The sequence below is a fragment of the Oryctolagus cuniculus genome, chromosome X, assembly GCF_051225735.1.
Source record: "Oryctolagus cuniculus isolate XC-2025 breed Fujian yellow rabbit chromosome X, ASM5122573v1, whole genome shotgun sequence".
Taxonomy (NCBI): domain Eukaryota; kingdom Metazoa; phylum Chordata; class Mammalia; order Lagomorpha; family Leporidae; genus Oryctolagus; species Oryctolagus cuniculus.
This window is the reverse complement of record NC_142888.1, coordinates 35800173-35823637: the sequence shown is the minus strand read 5'-3', so window position 1 is coordinate 35823637 and position 23465 is coordinate 35800173. Positions and strand designations below refer to the sequence as shown.

Sequence of the window (23465 nt, the reverse complement as noted above, 5' to 3'; positions counted from 1 at the left end):
TTAATACCTATAAGATTGGAGGTTCTGGTGGTACAGAACCGAATATGCCTTTTCCAATCTGCATCAGGGCTCACAAGATGGTCATTAATAAAAAACAAACCTAATAAAAGTCTCAGAAGTCACATAGAAATGAAATGAAACTACTGCACAAGGTATATGGAAACCTAACTAAAAAGTATTAAGAACACCTGAGGAAAGTCACGTGTAGCACACACACACACAGAATTCTCAGGCTCAGATCTTAAAAAAAAATGAAAAATGGCATCACTAGTAAGCTCTGAATTACAGACCAGAAAATCAAGTGCAAGATTTATATCAAAGTACTGAGCAAAAACCCTGAAAGTGATAGATTCAATGAGGTACAAAACAGGATATTTAAAAAACCTAACATGTAAATATGAGCAGGTGGGTTGGAAGTTAAAGGAGAAAAGAAACAGAGGGAAGAGAGGTAATACTTATGTAAATGATAAATGAAAATTTCCCTGGTTTCCCTGAGTAGGGAAAGGGCTGTCCGAATTTCATACAAGATTGATTTCTCTGATTCGTTTATCCATTCCCTCATCCATCATTCCATGCAGCCGCACATTAATTTAATTAACCAATCATGGGAGGACTAATTATGTGTTTGACACTTAGGATATTTTGGGAGTCTTCAAAAAGTTCATGGAACATGCATGTTATGAAAAACTATACAGGTTTTTTTTTTATTTTTTTGCAGTAAAGTGTTTCATTCCACTTTGCAGAAGCTTTACCCACTATGCCACAATGCTGGCTCCAGAAAAAAGATTTTAAAAAAATGTATAATCTTGGGGTGAGTGTTTGGCACAGCAGTCAAGACACCACTTTGGACACCTATATCCCATGGTTTGAGTTCCAGCTCTGCTTTGGTTCCAGCTTCATGGCAATGTGCATACTGGAAGGCAGCAGGTATTGCTGCAACTACTTCAGTACCTCCACCCAAGTAGGAGACGGGGACTGAATTTCGAGTTTCTGGCTTCAGCCTGACCCAGCCCCTACTGTTGCAGATATTTTGGGAGTGGATCAGCAGATGGAAGTTCTCTCTGTCTCTTGTTTCTTTTTGCCTTTCAAATAAAATTAAATAAATAAATAATAAATAAATAATCTTAATGACAGAAAAACAAACCCATTTATGATTTAAAAACTATCAAAAATTAGTTATAGGAGGAAATGTATCTCAAAACAATACAGGTATACATAAACAGCCACAGGCAATACTGCACTCAACGGTGAAAAGCTGAAAGCTTTTCCACTAAGATCAGGAAGACAAGAATGCTTATTCTCACCACTTCTATTCAATGTAATACTGTAATCCTAACCTGAGCAAGTAGGTAAGAAAAAGATATAATTAATATACATCAAAATCAGAAAGGAAGAAGTAGAGTTGTATCTGTTTGTTGGTGACATGATCTGATATATTGAAGACCACATAAAAACTCATAGAAGTTATAAATGAATCAGTAAAGTTTTGGAATACTCTATCAACATAGAAAAATCAAAAGTATTTCTACACATTAACAGTAAACAATCTGAAAAGGAAATCCCATTTATAATAGCATCAAAACAAATAAGTCCCCCCCCCAAATAAAGGTAAACTAAACATTGAAGACTACACCAAAATAAAGGGTTCCAGCACAAAAAAGGAAACAGTCAACAAAATAAAAGGGCAACCTATGGGAAGGAAGAAAATATAAGCAAATCATGTATCTAAGGAAGTCATACAATTCAATAGAAAAAAAACTAAAAATGGGCAAAGGGAACAGGCATTTGGTAGAAAGTTTATGACACTGATTAGGATGCCCTCATCTTGTATCAGAGTGCCTAAGTTCCAGTCATACCTCCAACTCCTCATTCTAGCTTCCTGCTAATGTGCACACTGGGAGGCAGCAGATGATGGCTCAAGTATTTGGGTCATTGCCATCCACATGGGGAACCCAGACTAAGTTCTGGGCTCCTGGCACTGGCTTGGCCCAGCCCTGGCCAGTGTGGGCATTTGGGGAGTGAGTCAGAGGATAAGAGATCTCTCTGTCTCCTGTCTCTTACATAAATAAATAACTTTTTTTAAAGAAAAGAAGCAATGGTATGGGGGGGTCATTAAACTTTTCATGGAAATGCATATTATGAAAAACTATGCATGGATTTCAAACAAGTTTTGGACTAAAATAAACTTTTTAAATGTTTATTCATTTATTTATTTTTATATACATGAAAGAGTGACAGAGACAGAGAAACAGATCTTTTATCCAATGGTTCACTCCCTAAACAGCCACAACTGCCAAGGCTGGGCCAGGTCGAAGTCAGGAGCACATACACTTGAGTCATCATCTACCAGCTCCCGGCATGCATTAGCCGGAAACTGTATCAGAAGCCAAGTAGCTGGGACTAGAACTAGGCACTCCAATAAGGGATGTAGGTATCACAAGCAACAATTTAACTTGCTGCACCATAATCCTTGCCCCAATAGATTTATTTTAAAATTATCATTTTCAAAAAACTATTTTCTAAAAATTTTATTTATTTATTTGAGAGGTAGAGTTACAGACAGTGAGAGAGACAGAGAGAAAGGTCTTCCTTTCATTGGTTCATTCCCCAAGTGGCTGCAACGGCCAGAGCTGTGCCCATCAGAAGCCAGGAGCCAGGTGCTTCCTCCTGGTCTCCCATGCAGGTTCAGGGGCCGAAGCACTTGGGCCATCTTCTACTGCTCTCCCAGGCCACAGCAGAGAGCTGGATTGAAGAGGAGCAGCCGGAATTAGAACTGGCATCCATATCGGATGCCAGCGCCGCTGGCGGAGGATTAACCTACTGCACCACGGCACCGGCCCCTCAACAAACATTTTGAAGTAACCTTTTACACCATATTGCTTAGAATTGAGATCTAAAAAGCAAAAGAAATAGGTAACATATTCTCAAGTTGGTTACTTCAAGTATTCAATGCCTGGTAGAGGGAAGAGGTAACACTAAACACTTGCTAATTTTCACTATTATTTAATGTTTAAACCATGGGTTTTACAATAATATGGATTATATATAGTCTATAATCCATGTTATAATATACTTACTAAAGCAGAAATGCAACATAAAATATATTCTAATTATAAATACAAGAGATATGATGTGAAGTGAGATTGGCTGAAACTAGTGAGGCCAACAGATCAAAAGACACTGTACAGCGCATAAATGTGGAAACTGAAGGCCCCCCCACCTCCATGGTTGTTTTCGATCCCTTTGCAACTTTTGCGGACTCTTCTAACTTACTCCTAAATTGCAGCAATAATGAAAGGGGAGCTTTACACTTGAGAGGTGACCACCACCACTGGATCTAGTAGCTCAATTCTCACAGGTCAGGTTTACGGGTCATGGACCAAGAGACTAATGACAGACAGGGGGAATTTATTCTGGGAAATGCTCTGGCTGCCACAAGAGGGCATAATGAGAACACAGTATCTCCTTTGGTTCTTCCCTTCCTACCATTCTGAGGATTCTCAGCTTTTTTTTGTCCTCCCTTAAAATGACTAGGTTTCTGAGATTCTGACCTGGGCGCTAGAGTCCTCTTCCTTTACTCCACACACTCTCCCAGGGCAATCTCACTCACATTTAACTGAAACCGCATTTTCCATGCTTGGTGACTTCCAAATCTCTATCTGCAATTCCACCTACTTCAGAGCAGCAGAATGACTGCTTGATAATTCCTTTTGGACATTTCAAAGACCTCAAACTTTGCAGGTTCAAAATCGAACTCATCATTCTTTCTCCTCAAACCTGCTCTTTATTCTAAGTTCTCCAGCTCATGGAATGGTTTTCACATTTCTTCAGTCATCCAAAGCACAAAGAAAACTGGTGATCTTAACAGATTCCTTCTGGCCGGCGCCGCGGCTCACTTGGCTAATCCTCCGCCTTGCGGCACCGGCACACCGGGTTCTAGTCCCGATCGGGGTGCCGGATTCTGTCCCGGTTGCCCCTCTTCCAGGCCAGCTCTCTGCTGTGGCCCAGGAAGGCAGTGGAGGATGGCCCAAGTGCTTGGGCCCTGCACCCCGTGGGAGACCAGGATAAGTACCTGGCTCTTGCCATCGGATCAGCACGGTGCGCCGGCCGCGGCGGCCATTGGAGGGTGAACCAAAGGCAAAGGAAGACCTCTTTCTCTCTGTCTCTCTCTCTCTCACTGTCCACTCTGCCTGTCAAAAAAAAAAAATAGATTCCTTCTTCTTCATAAACCAGCTATATCCTGTCAGTTACAATGTTCTGAAATTTTTTTTTATTAGGAGATAATTTTATTTTTAAAAGTGTCATCTTAAACACCACAATTAAACATGCCAAAGGAGAAGCCATGTTGTTAAAATGCCCACTTAACCCACCCAAACATCTCAAACCCACCCTTTGCTGACCTTCTATAACTCCATTTTTTGATTTTTTTTCTTTTTTTAAACAAAAGGAAGTAGACAGATACATGTTTGTAAATGCTAACTGTCCATATTCACATAGAGACACAGTGTAACCTCTGAGCCGAATACACAGAGAAAGGAGGAGAAAAGCTAGAATTCTATGCACTGTTACACAGAGGCCTGGCACCCTCCAGCTTCCAGCAGAACCAAGGGAGTAGGAGGGTTTCTTTTACCCACAGAGCACAGTGGTATTGATTCCATACAGTTTTTGTAGAGACAAAAAGGGATGAAAATGAATTTGGAACAAAAAGGGGTAGAGATTCTTCTCCCATTGTATTCTGCTTCGGGTATTTTCTGCACAATAAGGTGAGAACCATGGTGTAGAGAAAAGAGACCTCAAAAACAGGGAGACTGAACACAAGAGGGAAGAAAATAAAAAGAAGATGACAACTTGCTTCCAAGGATTGAAGAAAATTAACCAAAAAAAAAAAATAGTTGGAATCCATCAATGTTTTCTATTAGTCATCTTCTCCTTCATCCTCCTCTCCTTCTTCCCCTTCACCATCATCTGTCGCTCCCCCTCTTCGTGGAGGAACGACACAGGACCCTGCGCTGTTCTTTTGTCTGCTCGGCCCTCCCCGGGTTTGCTACTGGTTCTTCCCGGGTTGGCTACCGTCCCTTCCACCTCCGTGGAAGGGCAGTTCCCCCTGCCACTTTTCCCCACTTCCGCAGGGGAGCGGCACACCACCGGCCGGCTCTCTCGGGGGCTGCACAGGTGTTCCTTCAGATAGATGTTCCCCTTAGATGTTCCTGGTGCATGTTGTCTCTTTCCTCCTTTATAGTCCTCTTCCGCCAATCCCAACTCTGCTACCCACACGCCGAGTACGCTGCTCTCCTCCAATCAGGAGCAGGATCAGCTCCTGGAGGTCAGCACTCAAGTTGGCAAGAGGCAGCTGCGTAGAAGCTGTTTTCTCCTCTCCCAGCGCCATATTGTGGGAGAGCAGATGCATAGAATAAGTCTTAATTCCAGTAACAGTCCAGTCCGGGTTGCTCCCCACAATCATCTTCATCTTAGTCCCCTTCATCCTCATCCCCTTCTTCATCAATGTCTTCCAATCCTCCTCCTCCTCCTTCTTCTTCTCCTTCCCCTTCATCATCCATATCAGCAACCAAATAGTACTGTAATGGATTCAGCCAGATATCATCCTTGATGAACTAACTCATGTGTGCACCTGCATCAGAATGGTCAGTAAGCCAGGTGAAGAAGCTCTCTGGCTCCTCATGTTGCCTCTTCCTGCTGGCTTTGTTCTGCATTTGACTTGAACGTTCCATCAAATCCTTTGCAGATTTCCATTTGATTTCAGTGGACTGTGAAGATGGATCACCACTCTCATTCAGATGAAATTCTTTGGAGAGAACTTTATTTTCAAAGTAAGGATTTTCATCAAAATAAACATCTACTCTGTAACTTGATTTAATATCTTCAAATTCTGTCACTTCAACCCTGGTCAGGTAATGCAGTGTCTGTCTCTTCATCCCCCTCCCCAAGCAGTGCAGATACTTGTGGATGGTTGACAAATGTTGTTACCCAAAAATCTGGGATTTTGGCGATCAGTTCTGACCTCTTCTGAAAAAATGGTTGGCAGAATTTGTTATATTTCTGTTCTATTTTCAAAATCTCCTCACTGGCTTGTTCATTAAGTATATTTCATTTTGTACTTCATCAATATGTTAAATTGCTTCTTGTTCTTTTTCTCCCGTAGACAAATCCCGAGAGGCCAGTGTGTCCGCTGGCCTTGTGCCAGGAGTTGCTCTCAGCTTCTTTGAGGAAGGAGCAAAGACAGGTGTTAGGGGCCATGCTTACAGGAAACTCTGAATCCCAACACCAGGCAGGAGGAAGCTCTGAGAACTCTGAATTTATTTTATTATTAAAGACTTCTTTACTTATTTCAGAGAGAGAGAGAGAGAGAGAGAGAGAGAGAGATGTCTTCCATCTGCTGGTTTACTCCTTCCAGAATGGTCGCAACTGCCAGGACCTGGCTGAACCCAGGAGCCTAGAAGTCCAGCCGGGACTCCCACATGGGTGGCAGGAGCCCAAGCTCCTAGCTTAGAGAGGCTACCTGTGTTTCTCCATTCCAGGCCCATCTCTAAATCTTCAAAGCAAGCTGCATAGAATCTTCTTTCCTCTATTACCTCTGCTTCTGCTTCCACATCTTCTCTTCAAAACTCTGACCTTTTTGCCTCTCTTTTATAAGGATCCTTGTGATTACATTAGGGTCACTTTAATAATCTGATATAATGCCTGTCTCCAAATCTGTAATTTTTCAGGTAACATATTCACAAGTTCTAAGGATTAAGATGCACGCATTTTAGGGGCAACTTTGTCCAGCCTACAAAATGCAAGTTGTACAAGCTGTGGACCATATGATTCTGCAAAATACCATTCACAGTACAGACGGCAAGGTATCTGTATTTATTAAGACAATTTTCCAGCAGGTGGTAATAAAGTGTCTTCAGGAGAAGAACCATTTTACAATTCACACAAAGGTATCATAGGAGCTAGCAGAAGCCTCGCAGCCTACAGTAATTAATATCACATCACAACTTAACACAGTCATGGTATACTGGAGTGCAAGAGGGTTGAGGCCCTAGCAGACCTAACAATAACAAAACACAGACAGTCCTTATAAAATACCTACAAGAGAGAGACACCAAGATGGCAGAATAGGGAGGGAGCTTACTGCACTAGTCTAGGGGAACACAGTTTTAAAAAGCATGGAAAGAGTGCAATCTCAGGGAAGAGTTAGGGAGAAAATGGCAGAGAAACTCCATGCAAAGTAGAGGGACACTGTAGATCTAATTGGAGGGTGTGGACATGTACAACTTAGGACCCCAGCAGCCGAGAGCCTCAGCACCAGCTTTGGAGAGTGAGGTGAGACCAGACTGCAGCAGCCCAAGTCACTGGTGATAAAGCTGTGGGAAGAGCCTGGCATGAGTCTGGCTTGGAGCCCTGTGGGGGACAGTGTACCTGCCAACCTAGAGGGGAAAAAAGGGGGCATGTTTCTCTCTCCCTGACCACCTGGCATCAGTGTCCTGTAACTGGTCTCCCATGCGGGTGCAGGGCCTAAGCACTTGGGCCATCCTCCACTGCCTTCCCGGGCCACAGCAGAGAGCTGGACTGGAAAAGAAGCAACCGGGACAGAATCCGGCGCCCCGACCGGGACAAGTACCCTGGGTGCCAGCACCACAGGTGGAGGATTAGCCTAGTGAGCTGCAGCGCTGGCCAAGATTCTTTTAAAAAGGAAGAAGAAAGAAAAGAATACTAGTGGAGAGCAGGCATTTGGCCTAGAGGCTAAGATGTCTATGTCCCATATTAAAGTGCCTGGGTTCAATACCATGCTCCAGCTCCTGACTCCAGCTTCTTGCTATGGCAGGTCCAGGGAGGCACCCATGATAGCTCAAGTGATTGAGTTCCTGAACTCACGTTGGAGACCTGGATTAAGACCCTGGCCTGGGGCCACCACTGGCATCTGGAAAGTGAAAGAGCAGGGCCGGTGCTGTGGCATAGTGGGTAAAGCTGCAGCCTGCAGTGCTGGCATCCCATATGGGTGCTGGTTCGAGTCCTGGCTGCTCCTCTTCTGATCCAGCTCTCTGCTATAGCCTGGGAAAGCAGTAGAAGATGGCCCAAGTCCTTGGGTCCCTGCACCCACATGGGAGACCTGGAAGAGGCTCCTGGCTCCTGGCTTTGGATCAGCACAGCTCTGGCCATTGCAGCCATCTGGGAGTGAACCAGCGGATGGAAGACCTCTCTCTCTCTCTCTCTGCCTCTGCCTCTCTGTAACTCTGGCTATCAAATAAATAAATAAATCTTTTAAAAAAAGAAAGTGAAAGAGCAATTAGGAGTGCTCTGTGTGTGTGTGTGTATCTTTGTCTCTCAGCTTCTCAAATAAATAATTTTTAAATAAAGAAAATTAGTTGAGAAATTAAAGCCTGCTGAGACTCAGTGATTTCATGGCATTGTCTAATTTTTAGGTGGCCTCCCAAATCTGGGAAATAGAGACATAGAGAAACAAAGTAAGGATGACTGCTTTATTTGGAGGGCAATGCAGAGACAATGTAAAGAGAATAAACTGAGTAGGGAAATGGAAAGATTATCTGAACAGAGGCAGCACTGACTGTGAAGAACTAAGACTGGAAATCAAGGACTCAGGAGCAGGTAGATAGCAAGAGATAACTTTCAGGAGATTTAAGAATGTAAAGCCACAGAGTAACTGGGCATGCAAATAAAAAGGTAACTACACGCACAAGAAAAAAAAAAAGGAAAGAAAAGAAACATTCTCTCTTGCCTGATCTTATGGAGCCTACCAGATGGAGAGTTTGAGGGAGACAATAATAATGCTACCAACCACTACAAACACAAAACTTCACTGCAATCCTCATTTGTGTTTCACCTGGAAAAGACAGGCATTAATATTCCAACTTCATCAATGAGGAAACTGATGGTCAGAGAGTACTGACCGGCCCAACATTTTAGATACAAAAAATAGAACTGAGGTTCAACTTAAGTTTGTCTGGCTCCAAAGACCTCCACATCAAGGTACCCTGTGGGCATTCAACAATCCAAAACCTCAAGCAATCACAACACTATATAACTGAGCTGTAAGTTCTCTAACTCCTACCTGGGTCATTCTCCGTCCTTTTCTCATCTAAGAAGACTGCTTCCTGGATCCCTTTATCCTTAGCTCTTTCCAGATTCAGCTGGGAACTCATTTTGGTCTTTTGAAATAAAAAACTCTGCAGTTGAAAAGAAAATAAAACTTTGAGGTTAGAGTTGCAGTACTGAATTACTTAATTCAGTCTTGAAAGCTACAAGGATGGTGGTGAAAGGGAATCTTTGTCAAGACGTTTCAGAAACAGCACAGAGATCTTGTGAAAAGAACATAGAAATATATGTATTTCCCCCAAAGTGAGGGACCTGGTCTTGACCTTGAGAGATGAAAAAAAGCACAATTAGTAATTTACTAGCTTATTAAAAGAATGCCCAGAGCCCAGGAACAAAAAATGAGGCAATGTATTGAAATAGTTAAGAATGTAGTTCAAGGTTAGACAGAGCTGAATTCAAAACCGCTAATTTGTGATGTGAACTTGGGCACATATCTTCACTTTTCTGAGCACTGCATGTTTCCTCTATAAAACAAAAGAAATAAAACCCAAAAGGTAATGAGAAATTCTGAGACTAAATTTAATCTCAAGGAAGATGTAGGAAGGGGTTATAGGAAAATTTACTACTTCTGATAATTGCCTGCTAGGTTATTTACAAAAATTATCAAGCTGAAAGCTTTTTTTTAAAAAAAGATTTATTTATTTGGGGACAGTGCTGTGGAGTAGCAGGTAAGGCCACTGCCTGCAGTACCAGTATCCCATGTGGACACCAGTTCAATTCCCAGCTGCTCTACTTCCAATCCAGCTCCATGCTAATGCGCCTGGGAAAACAGCATAAGACAGCTCGAGTCCTTGAGCCTCTGTATCCATGCAAGAGATGCAGTTGAAGCTCCTGGCTCCTGCCTTTGCCCTGGCCCAGCCCTGGCCACTGGCCATTTGGGGAGTGAACCAGCAGATGGAAGATTCTCTCTCTGCCCCTCAAATAAAGTTATTTGAAAGTCAGAGTTACAGAGAGAAGGGGAGATACTGAGACAGAAATCTTCCATCCACTGGTTCACTCCCCAAATGGCCCTAACGGCCAAAGATGGGCCAGGTCAAAGCCAGGAGCCTGAAACTCCAGCCAGGACGCCCACGCAGGCGGCAGGGACCCAAGCACTTGTGCCATCTTTTGCTGCTTTCCCAGGTGTATTAGCAGTTAGTACAGAAGTGGAACAGCTGGGACACAAACTAGTGCCCATATGGGATGCTGGCATTGGAGGCAGCTTTACCTGCTAGGCCCTAAAAAATAACAACATAGGCCCTAAAAAATTCTTGATGAAAGAAAAGTTAACACCTGCCTAAAAGCAATAAAATGGGGCAGGCATTTGGCCTAGTAGTGGTTAAGATGCTGCTTGTGGGAACCGGGGTTGTGGCGTAATGGGTTAAGCGGTTGCCTACAGCCCAGCATCCCACATGGCTGTGGGTTCAAGTCCTGGCTGCTGCACTTTCAAACCAGCTCCTTGCTACTGTACCTGGGAAAGCAGAGGAACATGGCCCAAATCCTTGGGCCACTGCACCCATGTGGGAGACCCAGATGAAGCTCCTGGCTCCTGGCTTAAATATTGTAGTCATTTGGGGAATGAACCAGCAGTCTCTCTGCCTATGTCTGTTTCTCTCTCTCTCTCTCTCTCTGCCTTTCAAATAAATGAAATAAATAAATAAATTTTAGAAAATAATAAAATGACAGTATGGAAACACTAGGGCAACATTCTGAGAAATGGGGAACCTAGAGAGGCAGATAAACAGTTCAACAGTTTCTATCCTGAGGCCATTTATTCATTCCAAAAATTTGAATTTTCACTTTGACTTGACTGTCTTAAAAAGCAAAGGAGCCACAGATCAAAGTTCTAAATTACACAGTGTGGGAAAGCTAACCAAGAGACCCTCCCTACGATATGCTGAATCTCCAAGGATTACCCCTCAGGGACAGGGTCAATGGGAAGAAGCTCAGATTGGGATCACATGAGCTACTCTGGGAACCTTGGGCTTTGAATTAGATAAAGAGACAAACCAGCAGGATCAGCTAAGAAAAGTCCACAAAAACTCTTTAAACACTTGGGTTAGCAAACACAAACTATAAGAAGGCTACATTTATTATGGGTAAAGAAGCAAATAACAAACTTGAAGATATAGCCAAGCAACAGAAAATGATCATGGGAGAGTACAACTGAATCTTATCAAACTTTTAGAAAGAAAAAAAGGTGAAGTACTCCAAATTAACACCTCAAGCAATAGTTTTAATGAGAATTTGTGAAAACTGTGGCAGGTTGGAGGAAATTACCAGAGTTCAGCATGGAAAAGACAAAAGGGTAGAAAGTACACAAAAAAGGGCACGCCGAGAGTGGGTCTCTGGGGAGAGAAATCGGGTCGCCTCCCCATAAATAGTTTGTCTCTGGGGAGAGAAATGTTTTGAGAACAAACTGTCCCTGTAAAACCTGCAAAATATTCCAGGGAGATACTCACTGGGTCCTGTCTGAGATGTGTCTGGGCAGAGCTATTAATATTAATCTAACCTACTCAGTCAGTTGGCCTTGGGTGATGTTCAAATATGGTATGGAGCAACCTTGAGCAAATCTCTGTTCTTTTTTTTTAAATTTTATTTGAGAGTTAGAGTTAGAGACAGTGAGAGGGAGAGACAAAGAGAAAGGTCTTCCTTCTGTTGGTTCACTCTCCAAATGGCCGCAACTGCTGGAGCTGTGCCAATCTGAAGCTGGGAGCCAGGAGATTTTTCCTGGTCTCCCATGTGGGTGCAGGGGCCTAAGGACTTGGGCCATCTTCTACTGCTTTCCCAGGCCACAACAGAGAGCTGGACTGGAAGTGGAGCAGCCAGGACTAGAACCGGTGCCCATATGGGATGCTGGTGCTGCAGGCAGAGGATTAACCTACTGCGCCAAGGCGCCAGCCCCAATCTTTGTTCTTAATCTATACATTCCTTTTCTATTCCAAGAAACGCTCTTAAAATTCATCAGTAGCCTTTTGAGTAGCTTATAACCAGTCATGTTCCAAAGAAAGTGGTCAACTAGGGAGAAATTTGTGCTACCTGCAGCCATCACCCGCGCCCCAGCCCTGGTTTATCTAAAGCTCTCCTTTTCAGGCCAAGTCAATATTATGTTCGATGTGCAATGACAAATTTATTGTCATGAAATACATAAATTCTCACTAAAATTTGATCACTTTGGAATATTTCCCAGGCCTAATGAGACGTCACTGGGCTTGGGTCTCCTGGGCCTAGGTCACTCTCATTCTGCCCTGAATAAATCTTTTATTAATCTCTTTACAGGACCTGTTTATTTTCATTAACATTGTTCTCATTCACCAAAAGGCTGTCAGGGACTTGTAAAAGTGATCACAGTAAATCTTCACAATTACTTTACAAGGCACAAAAAAGTATAGACTGTCACTGTTCATAATAAAATCCTTTTCAGCCCTTGCTCCATTTTTGCCAGCATATCTGGGCTCCAGACATGTGTTTTCTTTAAAATTAGCTAATGAATTCCAGAGCCTGACTTTACAAATGCAAATCTTCACAGTTAACAAAGGAAACTCAGAAAAAGGTTCTGCACTCTCTCCCCTACACCTGGTGGAGGGTTGACAAACATGTTTGCTGGTTTCAAATAATCTGGAATTTCAAGTTGTTAAATTGAGCATTTTAACAAAAATGGCAATCCTGGTTCCCTCTGCAATGTGGAGGCTTGTGTGAACATTCCTGTTACCAACTAGTTCTGTTCCTTGGAAGCACTGCTTTAAAAAAACCTACTTTGTGATGCTCTCACAGTTTCAGAAATTGATATTTTGTTCAATGAAAATAACTAACAAACAAGGAGGGTTAAGCTTGTGATTATAAAGTCAACTGAAAGTTTATCATTGTAAACATTAAAAGAGAAATAAAAGGAGGAGGGAAGGTGGGAATGAGGGAGGGTAGGTGGAGTAGGAAGTATTACACTCTTAAAACTGTGTGTGTGTGTGTGTGTGTGTGTGTGTGGCAAGCGCCGCGGCACAGTAGGTTAATCCTCCGCCTGCAGTGCCGGCATCCCATATGGGCACCAGTTCTAGTCCCGGCTGCTCCTCTTCCGATCCAGTTCTCTGCTATGGCCTGGGAAAGCAGTAGAAGATGGCCCAAGTCCTTGGGCCCCTGTACCCATGTGGGAGACCCAGAAGCTCCTGGCTTCAGATTGGCGGCCGTTGCAGCCATCTGGAGAGTGAACCAGCGGATGGAAGACCTCTCTCTCTGTCTCTGCCTCTCTCTGTAATTCTGTCTTTCAAATTAATAAAATAAATCTTTTTAAAAAACTGTATATATAAAATACATGAAATGTATTCCCTTTATATAAATTTTAAAAAGTAAAAAAAGAAAGAAATGTGGAATTCTAATTGGGTAATTCACTAACCAGCTACAGCAAGCAGAAAAGCGGCCCTCCAAAATGCCCAAATCCTAATCCTCATGAATACTACATTACAAGGCAACTGGGACTTTGCAGATATGATTAAGTTAATGATCCTGAAATGGGAAGATTGTCCTGGATTATTTTGGTGGGCCCAATGTAATTTCACGAGTCCTTATAAGAAGGAGGCAGGTCAGAGTCTGCTAAGGGGATGTGGCAATGAAGGCAGGAGATCAAAATGAAGAAAGCTGAAGATGCTGTGTAGTTGAATTTGAAGATGGAGAAAGCAGGCATGAGCCAAGGAATGCAGACAGCCTCTAGAAGCTGGAGGAAGAAACTGATTCTTCCCACAAGAGCTCCCTAAAGGCAGTGAAGCCCTGCCGACACTTTGATTTCCAAAACTGTAAGATAATAAATCTCTGTTATTTTAATCTATTATGTTTGTGATAATGTATTACAACAGCAATAGGAAACTAATACATCTGGTGATAAAAATATAATTGCAAACACTATATTTGGAAACAAATTAATACTAAGATTTATTCTGACAAATTAGGTATGGTCACCAGCCCTTTCCCTTTCACTCACAGGCATGAACTAACAAATGCTATTCTGCTGTACTTACCAACAACTTTTTTGAGATGCTGTATTTTTTCAAAATCAGTAGTGTCAAAATTTTTATTTCATCAGTGAAAAAACTGAAACTCTTGCCTAAGGTCAGTGCAAAAAAAGCTAGGATTCAAATTCTTGTCAACTGGCTACAAAATCTCATATTTTTTCCTCTGCATCTTCTCATCACATCTTGCTTATATATGAGGAAGACAGGGTAGAGCATCTGAATGTATTCCTCAACACAAAAGATTCCATTTTTGTGCGATTCTCTACCTTCTTTTTCTTCATTAATCCATGCTCATGGTAAGCAACATTTTCTTAGTTTGAATTCCCATGCATCTCAACACTAGACCTGACATATGCTAGACAGAGGACCTGGGTGTTCTGCTTGCTGGATATAGTATGAGATGTGTACACAGCTTTTTCTCTATACCTGTATCTATGTCAGTCTCAATAAATTAACTTGTGTTTGTTTATCACCAAGATTCCTTTTGGTCTTTCACAAATGCTGACAATCAAATCCAAGACTGTGGTCAATCAACTGAAATCACCACCTTTTCATAAAGTTCTGTTGGAATTTCCAAATAAAGGTAATTGCCTTTCTTTAATAAATTCAAATGCATTTGTACATCAAGCACAGGTAATCAGAGCATGGGACTTCTGAGATGCTTAAGCAAACTGTTTCAGGAAAGAAACTGTACTTTCTTTTATAGCAAAAGACATCAAATTCTGGAGATATAAGGACTAAAAAAGGAAAAATCATTCACAAGTTACATTAATAAATCAGAATTAACAAACCATTTCATGATATTACTGAGCTGTATAGTTATTCACATATTTTTAAGTATGTTTTATATAAAGTTTACATAAAATCCCAGTAAAATCTACAAACAATTTGATCTAGAGTACAAGGCTAGCAAAATGGATGGATCTAAAACAAATTTATCAGAATCCAGCATTTCCACAAACCAGTCACAACCAAAAACAAAATGTAATTTAAAAACCATGAAGGGGCAGGTGTTCGGTCTACCAATTAAGCCACCTCTTGGGGATGCCTCATTCCCAATCAGGGAGCCAGGATTTGATTCCCAGCTGCAACTCCAAACTCCAGCTTCTGCTAATGCAGACCCTGGCAGGTAGCACATGATTGATCACTCGAACACTTAGGTCCCTGTCACCACATAGGTGACCCAGTTGAGTTGCTAGCTGCTGGCTTTGGCCTGGGTTCAGCCCTGGCTGCTGTGGCCATTTGTGAAGTGAACCTGCAGATTGAGGACTCTCTATCTACCTCTCAAATAAATTAATTCATTAAAAATACTCATAGGAGCAAAGGACAGATAGAAATATGTCTAACAAATTATACATAATACCTTTATGGAAAAACTAACTTTTTTCAAATATATTAAAAATACTTAGATAAAAGGAAAGATGAACCACCGTCATGTTTGTAAAGATGTCATTTCTGTCTCTAAAGTAATCTATAAACAAAATGCAGTTCTAATCCAAAACAAAACAAATAGTGAGAAGAGTGGCACTGCCTTACAATTTTACAAATCTCTTTAATATTTTTTTTATTTTATTTTATTTTATTTATTTATTTATTTTTTTTGACAGGCAGAGTGGACAGTGAGAGAGAGAGACAGAGAGAAAGGTCTTCCTTTTGCCGTTGGTTCACCCTCCAATGGCTGCCGCGGCCGGCGCACTGCGGCCGGCGCACCGCGCTGATCCGATGGCAGGAGCCAGGAGCCAGGTGCTTTTCCTGGTCTCCCATGGGGTGCAGGGCCCAAGCACCTGGGCCATCCTCCACTGCACTCCCGGGCCACAGCAGAGAGCTGGCCTGGAAGAGGGGCAACCGGGACAGAATCCGGCGCCCCAACCGGGACTAGAACCTGGTGTGCCGGCGCCGCTAGGCGGAGGATTAGCCTAGTGAGCCGCGGCGCCGGCCAATTTTACAAATCTCTTTAATATTTAATAGCAGAGAGCTGGATTCACTTATCTGCTTCTGCATCCCATCTGTTGTAACATCTCACATTATACAGTCTCTTTAAAAATCTACTGTATGCTCTTAAGATAATGAAATTTGAAAAGGAAAATATTAGCTTACTATCATCTGAAATTAGGTTTCATCTTAAAAAACTCTGAAAGGGTCACAAGGACACACAGGGCTCAGTGGGCCACATTTTATGAAGCCTTGTCTTACCAGACTCAATTCTTTGAAATAAAAATTTTAAGGGCAGACTTACAATGGCCAAGAAAAAAACAGATTGGTTACAGTGACACAAATGTCCGTATAGAAAAAGCAAACAGATACAAATCCTTGTAGACATACTGATTTTTAGACCAAATAAGAATCTCTGAATAAGACTTTTTTTAAGGTTTATTTATTTCTCTGAAGGGCAGAGTGGCAGCGGGAGAGAGGGAAATACACAGACCTTTCATCTGCTGGCTCACTTCCCAACCACCTGCAGCAGCTAGGGGCTGGGCCAGGCTGAAGTCAGGAGCCCAGAAATTTATCTGGGTCTCCCACGTGGGTGGCAGAGACCCAAGCACTTGGGCAATCCTTGGCTGTCTTCCCAGGCACATCAGCAGGGAGCTGGATGGGAAGTGGAGCAGGTGGAACTCAAACTGGGGCTCAGATATGGGATGCAGGCAGCCCAAGAGGTACCTTAACCTGCTGCACTGCAACTCCAGACTGTAAATTAGTTTTATAATACAAAATAGTATTTGTCCCTAAATAAGTGTAGGCATGAGGATGTATTTTGTTAATTATGAACACTTCAACAGTTAAGACTAGGTCTTAGAATTTTATTAGGTAGAACTGTAAGAAAAAGAGCAGACAGGTAGAGCACAACTTTTTTATTTCTGGCAGAATGGAGGCGGGCTGATTCGTGTTTAGTAATAAGAGAAATAAGAAATTTCTCCTGATTTTCTTTTAAAGCAAAAGAGAATGGAACAATAAAGGTCTATCATGGATATGAAGCTGTTTATGCAGTTGACTGCTCAAAGGTTTCTGCCCAAAAGGCTTCTGTAAACACGCACAGGAAGATACTGCTTTTCAGTACACACAAGGCACCTCTTCCTGGAAGTAAGGAATTCTGCTGAGGCGGACACACTAGTAATTGTAAACATGAGAGGAAGAAAAGGAAAGGAAAAAGGTTAGTGAGATTTACCAGATTGAAATAATTTTAAATACTGAAGACATCAATAATATTTGGAATAAATGTTCAAAATGTGATGAATCTAACTGGAACAAAACTAAAGCACTCTGCTCTTCAAAAGAGCTCTGGTAAAGGAATGGCTGTGTGATGAAATCTTCATATCCACAATCTCCAAAATAGAAGAGAATTGATTTTAAAAATGATGCCAGAAAATCCGCCTTTAGGTTCTGAAGCCATGTACTCCATGGAAACATATTCACTTCCTGAGAGTCCCTCTGTTATACTATCTTTTAAAATTCAAACCTCTAGGGGCCAGAATTGTGGCATCATGGTTTAAGCTGCCTCCTGCAATGCCAGCACCCCATGTGAGTGCTGATTGCTCCACCTCTGCTCCAGCTCCCTGCTAATATGCCTGGGAAAGCAGTAGAAGATGGCCCTAAGGGCTTGGGCCCCTGCCACCCATGTGGAAGACCCAGATGAAATTCCAGACTCCTGGTTTTAGCCTGATCCACCTCCGACCCTCATGGTCATTTGGGGAATGAACCAGCAGATGGAAGATCTTTCTCTATCCATCTCTGCCTATCCCTCTCTCTGTATCTCTGACTTTCAAATAAATAAATAAAATCTTTAAAAATAAATAAGCAAAATAAAATTCATACCTAGTATATTATTAGTCAAACCTTTGTTGAAACATGTTAAATACAATTCCCTAGTCAGGAAAACAAAGGAGAAACTTGAAAGTGGTTTTACTTTGAAGTAATTTCTGTAAGTGTTTGAAGTCAGGTTTTCCATTACTTTGCATCCTTTAAAAAAAACCATTTATTTATTTATTTATTTGAAAGGCAGAGTTACAGAGAGAGAGGGAGAGGGAGAGAGAAAGGGAGACAGGGAGGGAGAGGGAGAGAGAGAGGGAGAGGGAGAGGGAGAGAGAGTGAGAGAATGAATGAATCTTCTACTCGCTAGTTCACTCCTCAAATGACCACAATGGCTAGAGCTGGGTCACATTAAAATCAGGAATCTGGAACTCCATCCAAATCTTCCATGTGGGTGGCGAGGACCCAAGTATTGGGCCATCATCTACTGCTCTCCCAGGCACACTGGCAGGAAGCTGGAATGGAAGCAGAACTAGTAGAACTCAAATCGCTACTCCAATATGGGATGTCAGTGTCCCAAGCAATAGCTTAACCTGCTGCATCACAAAACCAACTTTGTCAGTTCTGTCCTTTATCACAGGGTTTTGTACCCTGACTACTAAGGCCAATTTATGCCAGCGAGGAACCACACCCAGCCCATAGACAGAAATCTATATTTTCTTTTTTTTTAAACTTTTAAAAAAAATTTATTTATTTATTTATTTTTTTGACAGGCAGAGTTAGACAGTGAGAGAGAGAGACAGAGAGAAAGGTCTTCCTTCCATTGGTTCATCCCCAGAATGACCGCCACGGCCGATGCGCTGCGCCAATCTGAAGCCAGGAGCAAGGTACTTCCTCCTGGTCTCCCATGCAGGTGCAGGGCCCACGCACTTGGGCCATCCTCCACTGCACTCCAGGGCCACAGCAGAGAGCTGGACTGGAAGAGGAGCAACCGGGACAGAATCCGGCACCCCGACCGGGACTAGAACCCAGGGTGCCAGCGCCACAGGCGGAGGATTAGCCTAGTGAGCTGCAGCGCTGGCCGAGAAATCTATATTTTCATAAGGATGCAATTTCTGGTTTAATATCTTATTCTTCTCATCATTAGTAAGTCTGCTTCAGCTTTTTATCAGTAAAGTAGGAAGTTATATTAATAAACTCTTTTAAAAGGACAACTACTAATCTGTTAAGGAATCTATCATTTTGTGCAAATAATTACTGATACTTGGGTTATTCAAATCATAAATAGGACTTATTTTATTCCCATAAACTGTCAACAGGAAAGACAAGAAATCCCTGTGATGGAATCATGGCATCGTTGGTGTGGACACCTAAAGATTCTGCTATGGTTTGAATATAGTTTGTCTTGTCCAAATTTCACATTGAAATTTGACCTCCAACATAAAGGTATTGGGAGGTGAGGTCCTTAAGCACTGATTAACAGGGGCTGATGCCTTTCTAGAGGGACTGGGTTAATTTTCACAGGACTGGACCACATTAGCTACACAAGAACAGGTGTTATAAACCTAGGTCACTGCTCATATTTTGCCTCTTTTGCATGCTCTTAGTTGCACTTCTATTTTTCTGCCATGGTATGACACTGCTCAGGGCTCTTGCCAGATGTGGTTACCCAATCTTGGACTTCCAGATTCCAGAACTCTTAGCTAAAGTAAGCTTCTATTCTTTATAAATCACCCAGTCTCAGGGATTTTGCTAGAGCAACAGACTAAGACAGATTCTAACTGGACTTTCATATTTCTTTAACTATCACCTTCACAAATAGCTGATGGACTGGGTCTGTTTCTTAAACTTTTCCAGAAAAAATTTAATTATTTACACCAGAGAGTAAATGGTGCTTTCTAGGCAACAGTTTGTGTTTGATTGATTTCTAACTTTACAAAATCTCTACATCGTTTCTGAAGAAAACATCTGGAGTTAATTGGAGCCATTAGAGTAACGCATTCAGACTGGCAGAGAATAGCAGTCAATCCTCAACCTTCAGCTAACAAAATAAAGGAGATACAAATAATCATATAACCTAGCAAGCAAAAATTCCCCAAAAGCAACCCATCAAGAAGACTATAATCTGAATTCTTTTTTTTTTTAAAGATTTTTATTTATTTGAGAGGTAGAGTTACAGACAGTGAAAGAGAGAGACATAAAGGTCTTCCTTCCGTTGCTTCATTCCCCAAATGGCCCCAACGGCTGGAGCTGTGCCGATCCAAAGCCAGAAGCCAGGTGCCTCCTCCCAGTCTCCCATGTGGGTGCAGGGACCCAGGCACCTGGGCCATCCTCCACTCCCCTCCCAGGCCACAGCAGAGAGCTGACTGGAAGTGGAGCAACCAGGACTGGAACCGGTGCCCATAAAGGATGCCAGGGCCACAGGTGGAGGATTAACCAAGTGTGCCACAGTGCCAGCCCCTATAATCTGAATTCTTAGTCTTCTTCATTAATGTATTAGTCAGCTTTTCACTACTAGAACAAAATACCTAACATAAGCTATTTACGAAGGAAGGAGATATAATTTGGCTCACAGTTTTGGAGGTTCACAGTCCAGCATCAGGCAAGGGCTGCATGGGTTCAGCTATCTGGTAAGGCCAGAACATGGCAATGGCATAGCATGTATGGTGCAATGATCACATGGTAAGCCAGGAAACAGAGAGAGGCTAAGCCAAACTCCACTTTTTAAAAAAGATTTATTTGAAAATCAGAGTTGGGGGGCGGGGGGAGAGAAACAGAGACAGAGAAAGATCTTCCATCTCTGGTTTACTCTCCAAATGGTCACAACAACCAAGGCTGGACCAGGCCAAAGCTAGGAGTAAGCAGCTTCTTCTATGTCTCCCACATGGGTGGCAAGGGCCCAAGTACTTGAGTCATCCTCCACTACTTTCCCAGGAGCATTAGCAGAGAGCTGGATCAGAAGTAGAGCAGTCAGGTCTCAAACCAGTGCCCACATGGAATGCCATCATCGCAAGTGGTGGCTTTACCAACTATACCACAATGCTAGCCCCCAAACTCCACTTTTACAACCAACTCTCTCCAAAGAATGACCTTCCAAGTTCCCGTCTCCACTGACCTAGGGACCTCTTACTAGCCTATCTCCTAAACACATTAATTGGAATAAACTTCCAGTCTCTCCCAATTGTGCCACCCTGAAGACCAAGTCTGTAACACATGGGCATTTAGGGGACACTGAAACTAATATGCAAACCACAGCAGTTAAGCATCTATTTATAATTTTCATTGATAGTGGTTACTTGGCTGGTATAAATAACTGAAAAGTGAATACTAGAAATGTCTTTGTATTCATTTAAGTGAGCTAATTGACAACTGAATTTCATGCCCTCATATTAGCTCAGAGTCAGTACAAAGAAGTGCAGGACAGATGCCTGGGTTCTACAGTCAGATTTCCTGGATTTGTATCTCAGCTCCACTGTTTATTACATGCAAACTTTATCTCTCCCTATCTCTCTGAAATTCAAAGACATATATAAACACTTTTTGAGAAAAAAAAAACTACTTCATTGGTGAAAACAAATCATGACTTATAAACGTGCTTCCCTTTTAATGGAAATCAGAGCACATTGCTATCATCCTTTTCATTCAACATACTGGAGTTCCTATCCAGAGGTATCAGAGGAAGGAGAGAAGGAAAGAAGATGAAAAAATAAGAGAATAAGGATCAGAAATGAAGAAGGAAGCTTAGTATTTAGAGTTGATATGACTATGTACACAGAAAACGTATGAAAATTTTAACTCATTTTAAACTGTACTCCGTATCACACAGTTCCAGGGCTACCGCTATTGGAGTCACAAGGTCCAGCATCACTCAGCATTGCCTGCCAGGACAAGGGGGCAGCCTCCTCTGTGTTCCACAGCACCTGGAATGTGGCTCCAGCCATCACAAACCTTAGCATGACTGACACCCAACTTTCTGGGGCCTAAAGACACACAACTTGAAAGTCCATATCCACTTCAAAGTCATACTACCACCTCCATGAACTGCTGCAGATCAGACCAAAAATGAACATGCGTACCTATACACATAATAGTAAAAACAGACTTTAAATCAAAAACTATAAAAAGAGAAAAAGAAGGACATCATTGACAAGAAGATTGATTCAACAAGGTATAAAAATCATATATAGAGAGGTGCATGCTTGGGATGTCTGCACCCCATATCTGTGGGTTCAACTCCTGGCTACTTCACCTCTGACAGAGCTTCCTGCTAGTGTGTCTGGGAAACAGCAGATGATGGCTCAATTACTTGAATTCCTGCCACCCACATGAGAGACTCAGATGGAGCTCTGGCCCAGTCCCAGATGTTACAGTCATCTGATGCAGATAAAATATCCCTCTCTCTCTTTCTCTCGGTCACTTTGCCACCCAGGTAAATAAACAAATAAACAAACAAATAAATAAATTTTAAAAATTTGAGTACATATGCACTTGAGATGTCTACATCCCATATCAGTGTCCCAGGTTTGAGCCCTGGCTCTGCTTCTGATTCCAGCTTCCTAATAATGCATACCCTAGGAGATAGCAGGAGGTGGCTCACATAGCTGGGTCACAGCCACCCATGGAGGAGACCTGGATTGATTTCCTGGCTCCCAGCTTCAGCCCAGCCCAGCCCTGGCTGTTGTGGGAATCTGGGGAGTGAACCAACAGATGGAAGACTCTCTGAGTCTCTCTCTCTGGTTCTCTTCCTTTCAAATAAAATAAAAAATAAGTATGTTTGAAATTTCAGATCTCCATTTCTGTTTACTTTTCTCAGATCCAGGATTTTTTCTGTCTGTCTTCTACTTCCTTTGTTGTTGTTACTGGACATATTTCAGGCAGTTCTCTCTACCCTGCTCATATTTATGAAGTTTTTCATGTAGCAAGTCTCAAATTAGCATTGTCATTGTTAAGGGGGCTCCTCCAACGGCAATAGTGGTTGCACAGGATTTAAGAGCCAAGATTTAGTCTGGGTTTGAAATGCTCCTTTCTCTGTGCCACAGATGTTCTTCCCTATAATCCTGAGGATCAGGATCTTTGTTGCAACAGAACTACAAGCAATGGCAGTAGTGCTGCGTGACCCTAGCAAATGCCCCTCCACCCCTCCCTCCAGTGACTGCTCTCTCATGAGAGACCATCCAATGAGTAGTCAGCTGTCAGGAGTAAAGCCTGTTTGAAATTACAAAACCAATTCATTGTAGATATAGTTGTCTGAATCCAGCTTCAATCGAGGACACACAGATAGGTCTGGACCAAGACACAACACCCAAGGCCATTACACAAGAGCCTCAATTACCATACCTCTGTTCCAAAATGCCCATTAAATTATCTACATTTCTGACTTGGCTAAATCTGAGAGTTTCTGTCACAATCAACAGCACAGCACAGAACAACACAACTTAAAGCATAAGCCAACCTGTAAATGCAACATGCATGCCTGCCATCTGGCAGCAGCAGTAGTTCACAAGCCAAAGCAATTAAATAAAGAATGCCGCCTCCACCTCAACCACCCCCTTGGTGACTGTCTTTGTCTGGGCTCCAAGCTCACTGTGTCAATTATTCTTGCCACCCTGAGGAGAAAGGAGG

The 23465-nt window shown here is 42.3% G+C and overlaps 1 protein-coding gene and 1 pseudogene across 4 annotated transcripts in view; both read right to left on the bottom strand.

Moving 5' to 3' along the window:
- MAGED1 (MAGE family member D1) overlaps nt 1–23465 on the bottom strand; it is an 80048-nt gene that overhangs the window by 36249 nt on the left and 20334 nt on the right. For 2 of the 4 annotated variants that reach the window (XR_016227939.1, XM_008248504.5), the window contains exon 2: nt 9077–9191. The exons of the other annotated variants lie outside the window; for them this stretch is intronic. Coding sequence is in view for 1 of the 2 variants with exons in the window: in XM_008248504.5 (XP_008246726.1) it covers nt 9077–9167 (91 nt within the window). In the remaining variant the exon portion in view is untranslated. The remainder of the gene's footprint in view (nt 1–9076; nt 9192–23465) is intronic. 4 annotated transcript variants of the gene reach the window in all.
- On the bottom strand, nt 5294–6926 carry LOC100358212 (protein SET-like; annotated as a pseudogene).